This window comes from Poecile atricapillus, chromosome 1 (assembly GCF_030490865.1).
Source record: "Poecile atricapillus isolate bPoeAtr1 chromosome 1, bPoeAtr1.hap1, whole genome shotgun sequence".
Taxonomy (NCBI): Eukaryota; Metazoa; Chordata; class Aves; order Passeriformes; family Paridae; genus Poecile; species Poecile atricapillus.
In genome coordinates, this window is record NC_081249.1 from 69,229,468 (window position 1) to 69,251,664 (window position 22,197).

General features: G+C 43.1%; 1 protein-coding gene across 2 annotated transcripts in view; it reads left to right on the plus strand.

Moving 5' to 3' along the window:
* The first annotated feature begins 910 nt into the window (after nt 1-910).
* The window catches only part of FLT1 (fms related receptor tyrosine kinase 1), a 108,481-nt gene continuing 87,194 nt past the window's right edge, over nt 911-22,197 (plus strand). Inside the window, exons 1-3 of one of the 2 annotated variants that reach the window (XM_058828806.1) lie at nt 911-1,269; nt 16,200-16,296; nt 16,596-16,816. In XM_058828806.1, the coding sequence (XP_058684789.1) occupies nt 1,212-1,269; nt 16,200-16,296; nt 16,596-16,816 (376 nt within the window). In that variant the 5' untranslated portion in view covers nt 911-1,211. The remainder of the gene's footprint in view (nt 1,270-16,199; nt 16,297-16,595; nt 16,817-22,197) is intronic. The other variant, XM_058828811.1, reaches the window with a different exon arrangement.

Genomic DNA, 22,197 nt, shown 5'->3' on the forward strand with positions numbered 1-22,197 from the left:
TTTCATAGCATAAAAATATAGGAAGGGCCACATTGGGTCAAACTGAAGACCTGACTCATGCAACAGGCTTTCTCTGGCTACATGGGGAAAAAGTGGGAACTCAGGGCTTGAGTTTTGTTGTCATGGGCTGATCTTTCACAAAATAAAACATGTATAGGAAATATGAGGTATGTGTATGGGGGGGAGAAATATATTTCCAGCGCTGCCCTGGATGTTATAGAGTCAGTGAAGGCCAGTAGGAGAGACGGCAGTGCAGACTCTCTAAGCATCCTTAGCCAGTGCTGCCCCTTCCTGGCTTCCCTGCTCTGAGCGCTCTCTGTGCTGCTCGGTGGGGACCCGCGCTGGTCTGGGTCAGGCGGTCTGCCCCGCTGCTCCCTCTCCCCAGGGAAGACGGGGAGCGGAGGCCCGGGCCCCTGGGGCACGGGCAGCGCTTTTGGGCGCTCCGAGCATCGCTCCCGTCAGCCGGGGAACGGCTGTAAATGGCCTCGGCCCGACCTGGCACCCGGCTCAGCAGCTGGGGACGGGACGCGGCGCTCTCAAGGTTTTCCTGCGGAGCCGGAGAGGGGCTCCGCAGGACCGGGACCCCATCTCTCAGCACTTGGTCCAGGATTGGCAATTCCGCTGCGCGCCCTTCCCAGGGCGGCGTTGGAGCGACGAGTCCCGCTGCCCGGCCCGGCAGCGCTGCGGCCGCTGCGGCTGGAATAGCCCAGAGCCGGGCTCCGGCGGGACGGCACGGCCGGGTTCCCTGGGGGCCGGGGGTGGCCGGGAGCGGGAGACCCGCGGGGCAGTGACACCGTGCCCGCCGACGGGCGGGCGGGCGGGCGGGCGGGGGACGCGTCCCGGGGAGGGCGTGCTCCCGGCGGAGGATGTGGGCGGGGGGGGTGGAGGGGTGCGCAGCGAGGGGTGGAGAAGTTATAAATCAGCGAGGCTGGGGCTGGCGGGTATCTGATGCCCGCGGGAGGTGAAGCTGGCAGGGCGGCCCGCGGCGGATTCTCCGTTTCCGCAGGTCGGGTCGGGCCGGGCCGGGGCGGGCGGGTGGGCAGGATTCGGGGGCTGCTGGATGCGGATTCCGCGCCTCGCTTTGCCATTATCTCCGCCACCGCGGGAAGCGCCCGGGACCGAGGAGAGCCCGTCGGAGCCCAGCCGGCGCCTCTGCCCCTGCCTCGCCGCCGTCGGCAGGGGAAAAGCCCTGCGTTCCCGCAGGCAAGACCATGCCCCGCCAGCTGCTCTCAGGGACCGTGCTGCTGGGAGCCGCCCTCCTGCTCGCAGGTAAGGGACCGCCGGTACGCGCTGTCCCAGTCAGACCCCGTTCCGCGCCGAGCTCTCCGCGACGGGGCCCCAGGGATGTGCCCCTGACCGGTCCCGCAGCACCCCGCTTGTCGGCTGGAGCCGGCGGGCACCTGCCTCCCCTTGGTCCCTCTCCTCTGGGCAGGGTCAGGGAAGTGATCCCTGATTTCCAGGGAGCGAAGAAAGGCCACATCCCGAGCGGCCGTTGTGCTCCGGATCCCCATCAGCGTGCCCCGGGAGCAGCTCCCCGAGGGTCCGGCGGTACGGAGCAGAGATGCCTCTCCTCCTCCAGGCAAAGCAGCGCCGGCGTAGAGGAGAGCCTCTCCCGGGCACAGGGGACGGCCGTACATCATCGGGAGTTGTCCGAACCGGTGCATCACTGAAAGAGAGCACGCCTTGGCTGCAAGGCACGCTTCTTTCCTCCGCACTTGGTTTTCAAGGGTCCCAGCTCTGCCCAAGAAGCGGCAAAGGTGTACCTTTCCTTGGCAAAAATCGAGGTCCTGCTGCCTCCTGCCCGAGCAGATTGGCGGAACGCCGGTGTCGCTCCCGCCGGGTCTTACTGGAGAGTGGGATGAAGCTGCTCTCCGGTGCCTGCATCCCGCAATGATGGGGATGGATCGTTGCAGAGTTGATGTTCTTAGCTGAGTTTTATTTTACTTTGAGCCAAGAGACAATCCCCGTGGGCCGGAGAGCCGTGATGGGTGGGCAGTGCGTCCCAGCGTTGCGTGGTTGGTCACCTGAGAGCAGGGCTGCGTGGTGGCCGGGCAAAGGCCGGTCCCGCGTGGGCTCATGGCTCGGCAGGGCCGCAGACCTGCGGGGATGCCCCGCGGAGAGGGGCGGACCGGCGGTCCCGCGGTCTGTCCGCGCACGGGTCCCCGTGTCCCGCCCCGGGGCAGCGCGCACCGGGACGGCGCTCGGCAGAAAGGGACCGGCGGTCGGCTGGGAGCGAGAACAAACCCCAGGCGGGGAAGCGAAAAGCCGAGCTCCTCGAGGGACAGCGGGTGCCGCGCCGCTGAGCCCAAGGGAGCGGTCCCGCTGCCTGAAGCTGCTCGGGAGGAGAGCTGGCGGGGCCGCTCCGACGAGACGTTTTCCTGCTCGGGAAATGCTGATTCATCAGCTTTGATACAGATACATAGGTATTCTTCTCCTTTTTTTTTTTTTTTTTTTTCCTCTTTCTTTTCCCCAGGAAAGTGCTAATTTCCCCACATTATTTGTCTCTGCCTAGGAGGTTCTTATGCCCAGGATGAAATAGGTACAGGCATGGGACACCCACCCTAGATACAGGAAATGTGGATTCAGATCCTTGCCAGGCTTCCTTCACAGCTTGAGTTTGAACTTCGGCGTCCTGCTCCTACATGGGCTCCTGCAGTGACCAGCTCCGCTGGGGGACTGGCTTCCTCTTTCCTGTCGGAAAGGTTTTCCATTGTGCAGATCGTGGCAAGCCCACTGCCCAGGGAGAGGGTGGACTCTGTGAGCCAGGGGCTGTGAGAAAGACCCTGGTTCACCTTCCTGTTCATGTGCACCCTCAAGCAATCCCAGTGGGAAAAGCTTGGCTCGCTTAGGGGACAACCTGGGTGCTGGGGACAGACATCCCCATGGTTGGCTCAGGTACTGTAGGCATTGGAAAGCGGCTTCTCTAGTTTGGCTGAGTGCCCTTAAAACGATTTTGCTGGAAATTCATATCCTCCCCATGTACAAGAGATTGTGCTCAAATCAGATTTTAAATGTTTTCAGACTGATTGGCTTTCTTGCTTTTTTTTTTTTTTTTTTTTTGGCTTCTAGGAAAGCATTCTTGCTCAGCTTTGTTTGGACATCTCAAATAGGTTGATCATGCTTCTCCTGGGCCATTGTCAGAACTCTCCATAGTTGTGTTTGCATGGAGAGTTTGAAAGTTATTGTTGGAGTGATTGGATGTTTTGTACCGTACATCTCTCTGCGCTTTTCCTCCGATTTCACCCTCCTTCAATGATTATTTATCTACATTTCTTACTCAGGCTGCTCAGCACTTCTCAGTTTCCAGTGCTCTTGATGAAATTCAATTTGTCACTGGTCCCCTCTTGTAATTCAGTCTCTTCAGGTGCCTGCTGAGCTTCCATTTACTGACAGGTTCTAGAGGAGATTCTTGGAAATAATCAGTGGTTCAGAAAGAACCTAGAAAGACCTCCACAAGGAGGAGACAGAAAGAGGTCTTTCAGCTCATATAAGTCTACTTAATAATTTAAAATTCCCCAAAGCAACATGCAGCCTACAAGCTTTGAGAGTCCCCATTTGAAAAATAAGATTAAGAAGATTAAATTAATTTGACATGTGAGATGAAGTTGGGCACTTCAGCTCTCCTGTGCACATGCATATTTTGGTTAACTTGGGAAAGAATAACGCTTTTTTTTCTAGGTTTTGCATAGTATTCACATATGTTTTCTTTATATCTTATAATTATTTATTCCACAAACTGTATTGTATATGCTTTCCAGCTAATGACTGCACACATAATGTTCAACATGAATATGTGGTTGCTGTATTGAGTTCAATCTCCTAGTCCTCAACTTTGTATTACTACAGTCCTAAGCACTAGCATTTGGGATTATGAAGTACTGTATTTAAACCTCGAAAACATCAAACTCTGCAGCCTGGATCAAGGCTTATGAAACAGGTTTCCAGAAACATAAACTGATGATTTAGCTGTATTTCCATCTGTATTTCTGGCTTTCCACACAGAATTGGTACCTCACAATTTACAACTAGGAAGTAAATAGTTTCTATTATAGTCTTACCTGTGAACAGCACTGTAAGACCTCAGTTATTTCAGTTGGAGCTAGATCATCAAAATCCCCAGTGGATTTTTCAATTTCATGGCTAGCTGGAAAAAATGAAGGAAGAAATTCTAGGTTAAATTTAATCAGTGCTGAGGTTGATTTCTTGCAATAACTAACCTGACTTCTCTGAAAGTGCTGTTCAGACTGAAAGTCATATGTTAACGTTTCAATTTGATTTGAATACTTGCTGAAGCAATGACACAGACAGAATGGTCCAGTTTGGGATTAGGGCTGGAGTTATTAACAAAGCTGAGAAAAACTGGCTTTCCCACTTCTTCTTGACCTTCATAGAAACAGGGCTCCCTAAAAAAGTCCAAACTGTATTCACATAAATTAGAAGACTTAGGCACTGCTATATAACAGAGATTTAAAAACAAATGTGTGTATGGGGGTTAAAGCATCAAACTTTCTGACACAGCTAAAGAAAATCACTTACACAGCTGACTGATGCTTTACCAGACAGGTGTTTTTCCCATGTGCTCCACACAAAGCTAGATTTCATTCTCTAACAGCTGGTGTAAGTCTGGAGCAACTGACGTAAGTCTGGAGCAACTCCTTTGGGCTGGGCTAGCATCTTCTAGATTTATAGTTTGTGTTGGATGAAATCAGGACTTGACCTGTGCTGTCGTAAAGATCTTCATATCCAGAAGCACCCAAAATATTTAGAACCCTAAAAATTTGCCTTTGAGGAGGTTTGAGAGGTTTTCTGGTGGAGTTGGGTTTTGGTTTTTTTTACATCCAAACAATAACAAACAAGTTGTCTATTTTTTGTCAGATGCTTCAAAGACTGAAAACAGTAGCCTTTTAACTGTGTGGGTGTATAGGACAAAAGGAAATTGTCCAGATTTGCAGGACAGTTGATAAGTCCTTACACTTTAAAGTGGTTTGGAAACTTCCAGCACACTGTTTATCAGCTTGCTAGTTTTCATGTCCAGCTGAGATTGGGAAGAGAAGAAATTCAGCAGATGAGGGTTAAGGTTCAATGTTTCAAAAGTCTGTGTCCAGAGGGGCTGTGGTGGGACTTCAGTAGCAAAATTGTTCCTTTGAATCCCCCAGAGTCAGGGTTCGGGACTTCCTGCTGCAGGCCCAGAGGGAATGGAAAGCAAGACTGCTGCAAGAGTAGGTTTTGCATGAAATGCCAAGTCACAGTCACCTCTTTTCTTGGAGGAAAAGTCTCTCCTGTTGGCGTAGAACTTCAAGAAGCAAACCACTCCCTCCAACATGCTTCATTCTTAGATCTCATCCCTGCCCCCAGTAGTTTCATTTTTCCCCCTTACCAATATTATTGAAAATGTAAAAAAAAATTTCTGTATATATTTGAGCATGAACTCTAGCCACAGACAGAACCAGGCTCTTCTCTCTGTCCTTGTGATGCATCCTTACTGCACATATTCTTGCAACTGGGAAGCTACCTTTCACAAGCATCCTAAGATGGGAATGGTCTGACATCTTGCTTCATCATGGGGAACTGCTTATCCTAAAACTGGTCCAATGATCGTCAGGAAGACGCCCGAACAGTTTCCACTTACTGAGACGCAGAAGTTCAGTTTCATTCCCCTGCAGCTGGAGATTAGTATTGCATAAGTCCTAATGCTTAAAATAAAGAACTATGAGGCAAGCAGGAGTTGGAAAAGTGAAAATGCAGTCATTAGTGCTCTCTCCAAAGCCAGGCATGGCATAATATCATGCCTTTGTGACCAGCAGAATGAACTCATGATGGAACTAAGCAAAGTGCAAACAGATTGAGAAACCAACAGTGATGGCAAAGAGAGTTGAAACCAAAGATTTCAGAGGTACTTTTGTCTGAAACTTAAGTCTTGAGCCATTGAGAGGTATGGAGAAATTTGGACAGGGAATGTGGATGACTGTTCCTTCTGCATTTAGTCATGTTTGCATTTTGAAGTGTTTTTGGTGTGGCACGGTGAGTGCAGATGTGCCAGACTAATGAAGAAGAGGAGGATGATTTAGCTTGTGGTGCATCAGTGTATTCAAGACCATTATAGATGTTTGTGCAATAGTTAATAGAATCATTAATCATCCTTCTTGGACTTTGGTTTGTCTCGTGTTAATGCTGGAGCAAAGGGTCCATGTTTGCGGTGAGCTGATTCTTCTCTGTCGTTTTCCCCTCAAATCACAGTTGATTTTTCGTTACTGAAATCCATATCCACAATGTCAAGTCACATCTGTAGCATACTTAGAGCATAAATCAGTGTGATGTTGTTGACACCAATTTCTTTTGGCATGACTTTTCTGGGTGGTGGGGCTGCTTTCCCAGCAGTCACTGGTATGTGGCACTAAGCACTTGAGCAATACAGCTTCTTTTCAAGTTGTATTCCTTCGTTTGGAGCTATGGCCTTGGAACAAGGCTCTCTTTGCTGTTGGAGCAGCTGAAGGATAGGCAGGGGGCTACAAGGCAGCTGTTTCTAGGATTTCAGTGGGTTGAAGATGCTGTGGCAATGAGGTGCCATTATTTCCACTCCATGCCTGGAAGTGGGTGAAGCAGGCAGGGCACAGTGGCCCTTGGGAGCCAGGGACCTGTGAGCAGATGTCTCTGCTCCTCAGATGTTCTCTCAGGAAGCCTGTGCTCTGGGAACAGACCCCCTGCTTAGTGCGTGGGGAGCGAGAAGGGATGAGTGTGAGGGCATTTCATGAATGGAATTTCACAATTTCACATAGCTCACTTAAGCGTCCTTCCTGTGGGATTCTTCCTTGACACAGAGTGAAGGAATTCACCCCTTTTGTTCCCATTGTCATTCCTCTATGGAAAAACCTCTCATCAGGATCACCATAGACTAATGTTAACAGAAGCGTGAGCATTGCCATCCTGGAGCAGACAAGGGCATTTTTAGCTTCATGTCATGTCTTTAGTGGTGTCCAGCATCTGAACTTCAAGAAAGGTTGAAGAAGCCTTACAAGAAGCAGTTATTTGATAAAATTCTCAAGAGGGAACTTTTTTTTTTCCTACTATGATCTAAAATCCAATATTATTGCATAAGAAACCATGGGATTGAGGGTCAAGGAAACTAAAATTTAGTTGTTTATGCAAGTGGATATTACATAGTGGAAATAAATCACATTGAACTGTATAATACAGAGAAATTTCTTGTACTGTTGTGATGAAAGTGTTTAGGGCACCTTTCTTTGTCTCATGCAGTGCTGCAATTAACAATCATCCTAATCTATTTTATAAGTATTAATGATTATCATTTCCCAATGCAATTGAGCCATAGAAAATCTTGCCAGAAGATTTCTGCACATGCATCTACCTCCTCAGACTTGGTGTTTTAGATGTCATTTAACAGCAAAGTGGGTTTTGCTCCTAAGCCATTGCAAGGCTCTTCTGTGAAGACTGTTCCAGTTCTTCTCACCTCTCTATTTTAAAGTGATGTGCTGCATTATTTACTTTGTCTTGTTTTGAACCTGCAGGCTTTACTTACAGCTCTGCTTTATGGGTTTAAGTGGGGTGGATGGAAAGTCGGTTCCTGACTTTTCTTTTTGTCTTGGAGCACTAAAGGACAGTTCAGCTGTAATGACGGAGCTTTGGAATTAATAACCAGTAGCCTTCAGCATAGTATAACTCCTTCAACTTTGCTTTACATTTTCTTATACCATAGCTCCTAATTTGTTTCTGTGCTTACAGCTGAGTTACTACTACAGCCCCAGCTGAGTTTGTGGTGCTGGCTGAGCAGGTAGATTCCTGGCAGGTAGGCAGTTTGTCTGTCTTTATGAAAGTCTTCCAATTCAGTTCTATTATATTGCTTTGTTTGCCCTGACAGGTAATCTGTTACAAATTGTAAGTATCAAACTGGTAAAGGAATTCAGTTTGGCCAAGAAAATGTACATCTTTACTCTAAATTCCTAAGAATTAGAAATTGTTTTAGTGTCAATTTTAGTGTACTTGCTTCCTGTTTATACTGTATCAATACTTTTCTACTCACTTACTAATGGGATAAACTTTTCTGAAGAATATTGAAGTGATGGTAATGTGCTAGGTTCTGTCACAGTGGGATTAGAGCAGAGGCACCATGGTTGCTGACACATATCAGTAGGTAGATCTGATGAGCCACAGGCATAGTCTGGATGGGACTCTCTTCACTGTGTAAACAGCAGAGGCTGAATCATGTGTGGAGGCACGAAATGACACTCCTGGGAGAGTGCCACTGGCTGATCACATGGCATCCCTTTGGCTGGGTGGATGACGGAGTCACAACCACTTTTCATGTGAGTGGTCTGAGCGGGATCTCCATGTAGGGGACAGGACAGGCACATCAAGGTGGAGGGGTATGGAAATCACATGGATTTGTGCTGAATGTGGCTGTGAAAGTGTTGCTATAGTCTAGCTCTGGTATTACCAGCCTCAGCTGTTTTGTTTTGTTTTTAAGCTGGGCATTCACTTACCTGGAGTGAAGACCAGACTAAGGCAGACACAACTGTGGTATTTCTGTTCTTTTCTCAATGCACATCCCATACATGTGTGTATTTTACCTTCTGGGTTTACCAAAGTGGTCCCACAAGTGTTCATAGTGGAGGTGTCAGACTGTGCATTTGGAAATCTATTTTCAATTCCATATGCTCAATGGGAAAGAAAAAGTTTGTGGTTATGGCTTATGGTTTATTTCTTCTCTATATATATGTCCTCCTTATATAGCTGATGAAATGAGCACCTTCATCAGGCTAGATACCGGCTAAGATGCTTTTTTGTATTTCTAGAGATATTAAAACTTGATGGATACAACAGGAAACCAAGACTGTTTATCTCTCAGATCTCTGGCTGTTAAATATTTAAATTTACTTTTCATTGGCATTATATAAAGTGCCTATGCTCATGTATGGATATTACCTGGTGACTTTAGGGCAAACAAGGCACAAACTTCTGATGAGCTGGTGAAGCAAGTGTCTTCAGGTGGGTCTTGCGGGGCACAGAACATTGAACTGCATGGCCTTGGTTGCCCAGGTATGATAGGAAATGTCGATAACTTTAACTGGTAGTAATTGGAATGAGATTTATATCAAATAACTGACTGAGGTTTCAATTTGTTTAATTTCTACACCTAAACCTTAAAATTAACAATCCCTCCCTGTTCTTTATTAGAAAGGCTTTACCACATTGTTCTATACAACCTGCCTGACCTAGCTAGGGCAAATACTGGCACAATGTTTGGCAGTTATTGGGGAAATATGTATTTGTTTACATTTGCAGCTATTGGCCATACTGGCATGAGAGTGTGTACAGCTCAGAAGCATTAACAAAGTATTATTAGAACTATTGCATTATTTTTAGCAACTGGGTGCTTTGCTTTGGCTCTATAATATTTATATGAGTATGTGTATACTTGTCTAAGAACAGCAAATGCATACAGAGAGTAAATAAATGATAACTTGCTCTGATCTAGAACTATAAAGGAAGCAACATTCTTGTTCAAATACCTTTCTATGCTTGCGAAGACCTGTTTTAGGCAGTTACACACCCATTTTCCCTACTGACTGATTTTAGTTCCACAGCATGGAGTCATGGTCAAGGCTTTTAGTCTGCCCAGAACTTATTTAATTTACTGTCACCAACCTTATGCTGTTCAGGCTCTACTATGGTGTCTATCATAGTGCAGCCCAACTTTGCCATCCACTAACCTAGCCTTTTTTTATTTGGCTGGCTTTGACATCATAATCGTACTTTATATTCTTAAATTATAATTGAGATTGATCAAACTTAAGCATTTGATCCAGAAATCACTTGGCATGTGTTGCAAAATACCAGACTAGTTGAATGGATTGCCTCTTTTGGACCTGAAAGGGATGAACCAGTGAATTGATAATTTTTGTGCCTCTATGTGTACTTAGTAAGTAAATAACATCAAATCGCTTTCTTGGTCTTAAATGCAAAAGAGAAGAAAGTTTCAGTCACCACAGAGATATCTGCAAGTGATGGCCCTGTTAAGGGGTGATACAACTTGAGCTGTTGCTTCTACGCTGAGGATGTTTCTGTCTGCCAGCTATGTACCAGCACACATGGTGCCTCTCTTTGCACAGGAAACAACAGGAAACAAGTGCAAAATTACCTCTGAGTCCAGAGACCTGTATCTGTTAACACTGGTAAATCCCAATGGCTCTTAATTGACCTGCAGAGTTCTGCTTTGGTAGAAGTAGTGGTTACATTTTGCTGCTTCAGATCATGAGTTTGCTCATCTGGACCACTGGGACAAAGTCACACCTCTGTGCTCTCTCACAGTTAAGCTGCCCTAGTCTCTCTTCTGCAGGCTTCAGGTGTGAAGTCTGGATTTACTTCAGAGAAGCACTGTGAAATCAAATGGCTGTGAGGTTTCCTTTAGAATGGGGACTTAGATGGCGTCTGAAAGACCTGGAGATACCACTTTGAGTCTCAGAGCGGCTCATGGTTTGGCACTGTAGGTCTTTTCTGGAGACTGTTTCTAAGTACAGGCAATGGAGATGCTTTTACCCCTGGGAGCAGGAAGCAGGTTGTGCTGCCTTCTTTGCTTGTACATGAGCATCAGAAACCCAAGTGACAGATGAGATGGGGCTATTGATGCCATGGGGATAAAAGAGTGTCTCTTTCCCACAGCAGCTCTTCCTAGCCACCAGCACTCACAGAAGTAGAAACCTTTATTATCCAGGGTGCTCCCTTCTCCCTCTAGTCCTGCAGCAGGACCAGGCCAGACAGTTACACAAAGAACAGGAAAACAAAATCTTCTTTTCCATTGACCATGCAAGTTTTGAGACAACTTTCCCTAAAAGTTCTCGTGTCTTTATAAAAGCAAGTATTAATGCTGAAGAGAATCTCAGTGTTGATTAAACTAGAAGGACCTGTTGGTCAGGACTTCTTCATATGGTCAGACGTAAATTGAAACTTTAAGTGTCTCTTAAGAGTTGACCATGAGGTTTTTTTCTCTATATATACCCATTTCTTCTTTAATAGACTGAATTGGTGTAACAATGTAATTGCAATTGTGATGGATAGGTAAAACTGCTTGACCAAAAAGAAATATATTTACTTACAGAATGAATGAAAGAACCTTTTAAAGAGATGGTAATACAATAGCTTGTCAAGAACAGCTCTGAAATAAAAAAACCCTACTGATATCCCTGTTTTCCTTACGAAATGGAGTAAAGCCATATTTCAAACTCCATTTGAAGTTACCTAGTGGCCGTGTTCTGGTTAAGGTGCTGCTGCAGGTCAGAGTCAGCTCATTTTCACTGGAAATGCACAGAAGTTTGACCCTCTGGCTACTACCGTGTTCCTTTACATTTTGTCTGGATTCTGCAATTGCTTATTAGTTGTACACATGTGGGTATTCCCATTCCCTTCAGTGGAATGACTCATAGGGAAGTGCTCATACGCAAGAGTAAAGTCCTGGGTTGCATCTGGACTGAATGACCAATGTTCTAAGCAGCACAGAGAGGTGGAGAACCTGCTATGAAACAACCTGCCCTCTCCTTCCAGTGCAGGAGTGTCCTCTACAAAGCACATTTTTGCTGAACGTTTGGATGGGGAGGAAATTACGTTTGACGGTAAAACCCTCAAAGGCTCAGTTATGTTTCACAAGGGGTAAAACACGTGCAAATCCAACAGTGACTGAAACAATTACTTCATGATGGATAACTTTATCGCCCACAGATGGCACTTTAAACCCAGAAGGTCAGATTCCTTGTACACACTGAAGTTGAAAAGATAAACTGATCATTCTCCTTAACCTCTCATTCTGCAGGTGAAAAAAAGATTAGTCAACATGTTGAGGATGACAGGAGTGGCTGGAAGACAGTCACAGCCCCAAAATATGGGAAATATGTTAGAAAGTCAACAAACCTGTTAACTTCAAGGAAATTTATAATAACTTCTAATATTGTAATTTTTTTTAACTAAGTCTTAAAGCTAGCTTTTTGATTTCCTTTCTTTAGTCAAAGGTAGCAGAAATTCTCTCTGTATGAAAAGAAATTTAAAGGTAAAAACTAGGAAAATTGGAATGGGAATAATAACCCAGGCCATGCTCCCAGTTTTGAGTTCAGAAAGACTATCATTTTTAAGAGAAACCAAGATTTAGCAGAAATCAGTAGAAGGTTCATCATGTGTGCATGGTTACTCATTTGTCTGTAGGACTGGACTCATATCATATTGAAAAAATATATGTTCATTCATTTTATCTTTTTTCACAACTTGTGATCAGAGTTTTTTGGTTATCACACAGTTCAAATTTTTATTTACTTAACTGGGAAGAGGATCAGCTTTTTTTGAGGGGCAGAAGTTAATTGAAAAACATTCTTTTTTTTCCCCGTGCAAATAACAGATGTCTCTCTGTTTTCATTTAGAAAAAAAATTATCTTTATCCTCCCTTTACTTTACTAAGGATGGCTAACCTTTTCAATCTAAATTAATGTTTGCTCATTAATTAAGCAACCCTATCGACTGACTTTCACATGTATCTAATAAGCCTTCCATAACAAATAAAACACGTCCCAAAAAATCACCCCTTTCCCCATGGGAGGAGATTCCTCAGTTATCAGGATTAATTAGTTCTCTTGTTGTCACATGAAAAGAAGTTGCACCCCTCAATGTAGGTCAGTGTGAGGGTAGGCTGCTGATGGTCGCTTAGTGACAGGCACAATGATAAGTGAATGTGTCCTGTTGAGCCATGACCCTTCAGAAAAGACAGTGTCAAGTAAAATGCCCACAGAAGGTACATAGAAGGCATAATCTGCTTCTAAATATTGACACTAGGAATTTCCCTGCTATTCTCCTTCCTTTTTCTTTCCTGGTAAACACGTCAAACTCTATCGCATTTGTACTCTGCATCAGTTTTGAAGCATTTAAAAACGTAAGGAAGCTAATGACCCATGAATAGATAGGATGTCAAATAAAGCGATTTTTCTTCAAGACATAGAATCTTGCTGGTAAAAGCATTGTCTCCCATACTTGTAAAAACAACATTGGCTTGAAATAACACCTCAGCTTTTTGTCAATGAAAAACTAAATAAATGAATATATTACCAGGCTTGTATCTCTTCCCAAATACATTGACATTAAGTCTTGGATGTTAACATGATTAACTACTGGAGTTAAGTTTCTAAAATGTACTTGAAATCAATGATGAGATGCTGGCTTGTGTCAATGGGAGCAGAGTTAGACAAACAGTAAGCACTCCTTAATATCCCACACACAATACTTATAAATACTGTGCTGTCTTTTAGATATATGTAAAATGTGTAAAGGGGAAAAGCTTGAGTATGTGTCCAGTATATTTGGGTTTCTTTTTTACCTACAAGATGGGGTGAAACGGTAGGTGGTTTTGTTATGTTTTCTCTTTGATTTTAATAACTCTGAAGCAGATCTGACATACAGGCTTCCAAATTGCCTTCTTTTGTGTGCTTCATTTAAGATAGATCTTGAGGTTTTCGCATCTTCGTTTATATCACTGCGAAGTTAGGAATAGAAAAACCTTGTAACATTTATGATGGTTTCTTGCCAGTCACCTTTGGCAGACTTTGAAAACAGCAGCAGCCCACACACATTCCCAGGGCTGGTCTCCTGGTCTCAGCATGGGTCAGAGGTGGGCATGGTGCTGCAGGACTGGCTTTGCTCCTGGGCATGGTGCAGTACCAGTGCTGAGCAAAGCCAAGCGCTCAGCACCGCAGGCATGACCAAGCACTGCAGACTTGCTCTCCTGTCTTGTTGTCAACACCTGACACTCACATGGATTTTTCCACTTTCCCACCAGTTTTACACAGGGAGCAACCTACATGTTGCTCTCTGGCAACTAGGTTGAGTGTTGCAGCTCTAGCAGCTGCGCTTTGATGCTGATGGTTTCCTCTGGCAGACCACCACTGATTTTTTTTGTACATACTGAACTGCTTGTAAACACTATTGAGTATTTTCAGCTTTTCCATAGCCTCAAATAAGGAGCAGTTCCGGAAAGCCTGAGGTCAAGTTTCCCCCAAATCAAAAACCAAGATTCATAAAGCTGGATATAAACTCTGCCTTCTTGGGAGAGCAACTGACCCTTCAATTCTGGGATGACAAGAGGAATGCAAATGAAATGAGGGAATGTGGGAGTTTCACAGGGCCATCAGATTGTTTAGCTGGAGGATGTTGACAAACCCTCTCAACAAGAGTGCCTGGATTGCTCTCCAAGAAGCTGCCTAGGCTGTTGTAACATCTTATCTCAATTTCTCAGTGATTAGCCTCAGAGGCATTGTTTCAGAATGGTGAATGAGAAGACTCATGGACTGTAAGCATCTATGGGAGACTATCCCATAAAAGCACAGAGTGCACTTTGGGGGAACGAGCCCTTCAGAGTTGAGATCCCTAAAGCAGGTGTGAAAAATGTATGCTTGCAATGCATAGCACATAACAATTACTTTTTCAAAGCTTTGCTGCACCATTTTTCTCCCCTCTTATCAGCTGGCAGAATTTATTAATTTGTAGTTAGAAATACGATTGCCTAGATAAATCTCAGGGGAAGTCTGTGTTTATGTACAGTCTCACCATTCAAATCTATGGTGTTATTTCTGGTGCAGTCCAGAAGACCTCTTTATTCTGAAAAGTTGTTATGCCCTTGCTGGCAGCTTGTGCAAGTGAGCTACAATTTTATTTACATCTATGTTCAAGTGCAGCCTTTAAATCTTGTTTTGAATTAGCACAGATGATAGAATATATTGGAAAACTACTGGAGCCACATCTAAATAAGATATACATGGCTGAAAAGAAAGCTCCTGAATTTGGAGCAGCCATTGACTTTGATGTGTTTACACACCCAAATTTTAGTCAGCAAGCTCAGCAAGAACTGGTGTCCAAAAGTTCCTTCTCTAGTCAACAAAAGAGGGAGGTGTTTCTGATGGGTGATATGTAGCCCCAAGTAAAGTTAATGTATTTCTACTATGTTTGGTGTATACAGCTGTTCATTCTTGGCTGTGGCAGGGACTTCTTGGAAGGACTTAAAATAGCTCAGCTAAAACCTTACTTGACTGAGTTCTAGAAGAAAAATCTGCATGACCCTTGACTCTGAGATTCTTCTTACATATGTTGACAAAGTAATATTTTCTCTTGGAGTAAAGTAGTTTGGGGTAGTTGCTGTTGGTCTCTCAATGCTGAAATCTTTACAAATTACACTTGTGTCCTGATTAGACTACAACCGGTTTTCAACTTTTAACTGTTTCAAAATATTTTTATGTTATGTTCCCAGCTTTTGGAACATTTTGCTGTCAGTGCAAAGGCAATGGGATGGATCAAGAGCTGCTTCTTCCCTAAGGCATGCTCTTCTGTCAGCTTGCCGTGAAAGCTTTTGTGGCCATAGCTTATTATAGGGTAAAGATAATTTTGGCCTTTGCAAAGCCCATGTGGATGTTTTTAAGTGTCCTGAGCCACCTCGTGCTACACTGACACCAAGGGTTTCACCCATGCTGGAATGGTCTGACCACAATAGTATACTTGCTTTATCAAATAGGCAGCAAACCTGGTCTGGAAGGTATCTTGGTCTTGTTCTCAAAACTTACTGTGAAGCTCTACCTTTTGACACTACTTCATTGACAGGAAGATCACAGCTGGCGAGGGACCATAGGTAACAGTGCTGTGACTTTCAGTCAGGAAGAGAAGATCCTTAATGCCCTTTCACTCCTTCCACATCAGTTCCAGCTTTGCAGCAAGTTGTTTGAGTGGGATTTCAGTATCTTAGAAGTCAGTACATGGCTCTTGCCATGGGAGTGGCTGACTTTTACCCTTCCCATTGAAGGGGCTGCCATGGCCATGTTTCCTGAGGAAATGCAGCCAGTGGTGCTTGGGGGCACGCTTCCTTGGTTAGATGTGGAGCCACGAGGTCCTCAAAGTTTCTTCATGGTATGTTCAGTGAAAAATTTGAGAGCAAAGTCATTGACTGATAGCTTTCAATTCCATTTTCTTTCCTGAGTAATGCTGCTGAAAGGTTATTGGAGTCCTGAGTCAGGGCAACAGGACTTTGCTTAAAGGAAGAGAGTATGTGTGGTGAGAGAGGCACAGTTTTCTTTTCCTTTCCAGTATAACAGCGTAAATGTGAGTGTACAGGAAGCAGAATTATTTCTCTTTGCTAATGTTTTGGGTTTTTTTCTTTTTTTTTCTAGGATCTAGTTCAGGATCAAAACTAAAAGTTCCTGAGCTGAGTATAAATGGCATACAGCATGTTGTTCAAGCCGGCCAGACTTTAAATCTCACCTGCAGGTAACCAGCTGAGTTGGATTATGATAATTTGGCAGGGACTTCATACACCTGACACTTTCTTTTTTTTGTAACTGAAATTAGAAAAAAAATTAAAAATTATGTTGTGGGGAAAGGTGGGGAGTGAACTTCAATGGCAATTGTTTTAATAGTTCTTTGTTGTTTCTGTTGTTGTTTTTGGAAAACAAGATAAAAGAGAACCCCATAAATAGCCTGATATAATAAAAAAGAAAGCTTGGGAACTAGAGCTATATAATTGCAGCCCAACATAATTGTTTCTGCTTCCTTATCTGTATTTGCAGGGGGGAAATGGTTCATTCATGGTCTTTGCCTGAAACTCTTAGCAAGGATAGCAAAAGGCTGAAAGTAATTAAATATGCCTGTGGAAGGAATGGGAAGCAGTCCTGCAGCAGTCTGACCTTGAGCAGAACTCAAGCAAGTGACACTGGAAATTATAGCTGCAAATACCCAACAAGTCCAGCAAAAAAGAAGAAGGAATCAACAGTCTATGTATTTATTAATGGTAAGATTGAGTTTTTTTAACACTTCTTGATACTTGCGCTTCAGTACAGCAAAGTGGAAAAGTAAGGTAGTTTAGCTCGGCTGAGTTTTGAATGACATTTTCAGCCTTGCAAAATGTTAATTTACCCATTAATGTATAAAATTTGCTTTCTCAGATTTTTTTTTTTTCAAATACAAATGTTATTCTTTTATCTGTCAGAAAAAAATGAAGCAAGAAAAAGAGCCAATCCAACCACTTGCCTAGAGTAAACAGGAGTCCAGATGGAAGTAGACGACAAGAGAATATGTGAAATGGGTATCAGAAACCATATCCTACATGACTGAATGTGATGTGATTTCTAGGGAACAGAAGGATGTCTATCCAGATCATTGACTTGCCTCATGCTGCAGAAAATTACTATTTGCATGTGAAGTCATATTCAAAAATGTCTTCTGTAGTCCATGTACACAGATTGAAAAAATCTAGAATAAATTGAATCAAATTAAGCACAGAGTTGTGTTCAGCAAACAAGTATTGTGTAATGTATGGGAAGTGCTGGAATTAGGTCAGTTAGACTATAAAAGAAAAAAAAAATTCTGATCCTGTTTCCTTCCAGGGTATTAATCAGACATTTCTGAGAAGAGTTGAATTCAATAGACACAACAATAAGAACAAATTATAGACACATTAGGGATTTAATTAATACTTTAGCTTTTCCTTTTCTTTACAGAGCAAAATTAATAGATTACTGTAGTATTTTAGGACTCACAGATTTTGAAAGCCCATATTACAGAGAATGTGCAACTGGAAGTTTTCCAAATTCTGGGTCTACTGCATCTAATGAGTTCACATCACTGTGGATTATCCTTTGTTTTCATTTTGTGACATGAAGAGTGAGACTGGCACTGTGAAAATGCAGAATGAAGTGGATCTCTCACTACACTGACAGAAAATAAGATAGCTCTCCCCATTACTGTGCTTTATTGAGAACTATTGGCTATTTCATGCTTTCCTTCATCTGAAACATGCAGCTGAGTGTTTTCACCACCCAGCTCTTTTCATATAATTTCTCTGTAAATCCAACAACAGATGCATCCGTGGAAGAATAGCTAAAATAAGATATTCATTTAGTGACCAACAGCCAGAGCCTAGGAAAATGTACAATTTCCTTGGATGCCTTTTGCAAGTTTCCTATCATGGGACCTTCTTGAACCTCCCACCTTGGATGCCATCCCTGTCTGAGGCCTCTCCATTCACCACATGAAAAAGACCTCTCTGCTGAACTGACTTTACAATACAAGTGATGCCTTTGCACTCTCTTGGTCTCTTGCCTGTCTGACGAGTTTATTTTTCTGGATCCTAAATTTTTACGAATGAGAGACACAACCAGTCTTTCTAACTCTTCATGATTTCCCAACTTGTATGTGGCTTACTTACATCTGAATGGGACCTTCAGTCAGATGATTGTAAACCAAGGTTATCTGCAGAATTCACATGGTGATGGGAGAGAAATGCATCATTGCAGAAATTGTTTTAGGACAGTCCCACACCAACCCCTGTCCTTCTGTCTCCTCTAATCATTTAAAGAAGGCTGCCTAAGTGTCTTGGTTTTGTTGGTTTTTCAAGGACAATCACTCATAAATCTCGATGTCACCGTTGCTAGATCTAGATGGCTAGATTTTATAACGCCTCCTATGTTAATTGCCAAAAGAGTAGTAAAATATTTAAGGAAGAAACCTGTAGCAACCTTAGACCTCTCTGGCATGTTAATTTTTCTGAATTTGACAATCATTTTGATTTATAAAAAGTTTCTTAACATCGAAGTGTTAATTGTGTCTCTTCCCTAAGGTGGAAGAAGGTTTATTAGTCTTCCAATACTTTACAGTTTCAGGAAGAATTGTCGAGTCAGTTAGAAGGAAACAAGATACTGAGTACCAAAACTCACCCTTTCTGATAAGCGTAGCATTAGAAAAAGTACTTTCTTTCTCTATGTTATCTCATTATCTCTATCTCTTTTCTACCTATCTCTTAATATAAGTCACTGTTTCTGTGAACAGGCATCCAAATTCTATTACCTAGCTGAAGTGGGGTTGAGACGAAGGTAACAAAACCCTCTACAAAGACTCTCTTTCCTGAGTTTAGTTTTACTTTGCATTAATTTGTGGGTGTTTAGGAAATAAACATTTGTGAAATTTGGGTCCCTCCTAGTTTTGTATTGTTTCCTGTGACAGGACATTGTGTCAGTCCATTTCCCATATTAGCTCCATGTGGATCACCAAGGTGCCTGTTTCCCATGTCTTAGCATGCTGCAGATGAGAACAAATAGTTGCTATTTACAAACACAGAATCCGAATCAGGAAAGTTGATATTGTTTGTACAGGAAGTCATCACTTATTGTTTTAAAAATGTTCTTCATTTCCGTAATTGGAGTGATACTGAATATGAACTGGATTTAAAAAAAAAAAAAAAAAAGCCCAAGGCCCAGACCATAATAAACCCTGTAAGTCCTTTGGTTCAGTGATGAATGTATGCTACAGCAGAAAATCATCTGGTATAGACAAAAACAAGACATAAAGCAACGAGGAGACTGCAAATCCCACAGGCCCCAGAATGACTTGCAGCATTTCTGAAGTCTTGCTTTTGGGGGTCGAAGAGAGGCAGGCTGGTGACTTGCCTTGGAGGAGCTAGTCCTGACAGCACCCTTCTTTCAGCTGGAGAGGTCACTACTGAGTTGCAGAGGGGAGTGAGTGCACAGAGTGTCTCGGCTACTCTTGACCCCACACAGCTCAGGAATTGAGACGTTAAGCGAGGGAAATTAATTCTCTTAAGAGTCTTCAACTTTGCCTCAAGAAAACTGACGGCCTGACTTCCCCCACGAGCCATGGGAAAAAAGCTGAAATGAAGCAAAGCCTCCTTGCCAATTTCTCCACTGTCTTGGACCCAAAACTGCTCAGAGCTTTGTTTTGTAAGGGAACTGCAGCCTAATAGTAAAAAAGGAAAGATTTGCAATGGACGTTCACTGCATACATTGCAGTGAGGCACAGGGAATTTTCTGCTTGAAAAGAGATAATGGTGGAATAAAGACATTTAAGAAACACCAAATTTCCAGCAGGCTGTTCTGAATCCTATGTAAATTTCCCTGGGGACAGTACTAAGGGCTTTTCTTTCTGTCTGCTTTGTCTCAAGGCACTTTTCAATTGCTGGAGCTCATTCACTCTCTTCAAAAATGTGTAGTACTCTTAATTCTCTACTCTCATCATTTCTTGCCTTTGAACAATTGCTCCCATGGTATGACAGAGGAAAAGCTTGTAAGTTCAATTCCATTACAATACCAAAGTCAGATTTTTGCATGAATTTAAGCAAGCTGCGATTCGAGTTGAAGTGTTGCTATTTTCTGTGATGAAGACTGCTTTCGGCTTGTATTATACAAGAGTAAAATCTTAATTCTGCTGCAGCAGAGAACAGAATACTTCTCAAAGCAAAACTGTATTTGGCTCTAGGGCAGTAGCCTGTTTCTTAGTCAGTGTTCTCCCTCTCCTTTTCTTTTCTCATAATCCTGCAGTGTATGTCTTCTGGTCACTTACTTTTCCTTGCAGAATGAGACATGTTATAAAATCAGACCTCTTGGCTGGGTGAATTTTCTGCTCTCTTTCTATAGTTAGCAGAGAGCAAAAGTAGATTCTAATAGGTACCTTTCATCACTGACTTTTCAAGAAATCTGGAGAACAAGCTTAGAATAAATTTCTTGCTTTGAGATGGTTTAAGCTAGGTGAGGCAAACCAGAGCTGTGTAATTAAAGGTACAGGTCCTGAGAGTACTTGTGCTCACCAATGCCTAGAAGGTCAAACATGCCCACTGATTGTATGTATTTGGTTTGATACATGTCTTGGGTTCAGCAGTCTGAAATGAAGGGCTTTATCATTAGGGAATTGTTCAAAATGTAAGCCTCTGAAATCCCAAAACATCTGGGATTCTGAGTTCATTTTCAAACACTAAATTTCTATATTGCAGGTTCTGAGTGTTTTAGAACTTCCTGGGCATCTCCCTGGGAGGTTCTCCTGCTGACATAGCTGGATCCAGACCCAGAACTGACATGCATTTCATATCCAGCTTGAATGGATTGACTCCTGTAATCCTAAAGATACTATTGTTGCAGAACATGGAGGGTATCCAAAGAGTTCTGCAAAAAGCTCTCTTTAGATCAGAAGTATCAAAGTCAAAATAATTCAACAGGGAAAAAAACCAGTAAGACAAAACACCCTGAGAGCTAACCGAAAGGGAGATTTTTCTTCTTCTTCCTTTTTTTTCTTATTTCCAAATAATGCACTGATAAAAGAACCTGCTAAGGCCTGGGAAACTCTTCCTCCCAGTGCTTTTTTTTTTGTCTTTGCTTTTGGCACAGTTTTAACATATGAGCAGTAGGGTTTTGGCTTACACTGTCAGAGTCAATACTATGATAGCGCTTCTGTTATGAAGAGGAAACTCATTGGAATTAAACTATGTTGCAGCTGTATCAAGTATGCGGACACATTTTTAGTTTCTAATGAGGTTCCTGTTACAAAACAGAGACCTCTAGGACTTGCTGACGTCAATGGCCTATAATTGCCGCGCTTTTGTCATTGCGTGTTCGTGGACTCCGTATCACAGGACTCCGTGTGGAGCGGAGAATGTGCCAACACTTCTGCAGCATCCAACACTCTGCACTCACCCCTCCATGGTCCTGGTCCCTCACCAAGGCTCATAGCTCCTACTGAAACAAACACCTTTCCAGGGTGAGCCATCACAATGCAGGGATGCATCTGAAGGAGCATTCCTAACATCCGTTAGCCTTTCTAGGGATTGCTTGCAGAACGTAGTAATAGCTCTATCGTGGATTTCCTGGCTAATATGACTATTTTTCCTGAAGATTTTTAACTGTGTTTTGTTTGTGTCATGGTCCTATGCTGGTGATAGTGCAGTATAACTAGTCTCAAAGGAAAATAAACCAATCTTGCCGCAAAGTTGTTGTACAAATGTATTAGAATTTTTTGTGTCTAAATGTGCTCAAGATATAAATTAATAAACATATAAGTCCAGGTAAAGGAAAGAAAAACAAAAAGGGAGGGGAATATTTTAAGTCTCAGGTTTTCTTGCAAGGTTTAGACATACTTTGTATTTGAAGAGTGTTATTTTACAGGAAAGAAGAGGAAAGAGTGGAACGACCTTTATTCTAGAATAAGATATACAAAATGGGATTGTTTTTCTTTAAGAAAATTAGGCATATGAGCTGGTTCGACAGACACATTTCCTAGGGCATGATTCATCTCATGGTAAAGCAGATGTCTAAAACTGGTCAGATAAGTCCCATTGCAAAATTCCCCTTTTCTCACCAGGGACAACACTAAGGGTTTGGCTCCAGCTCA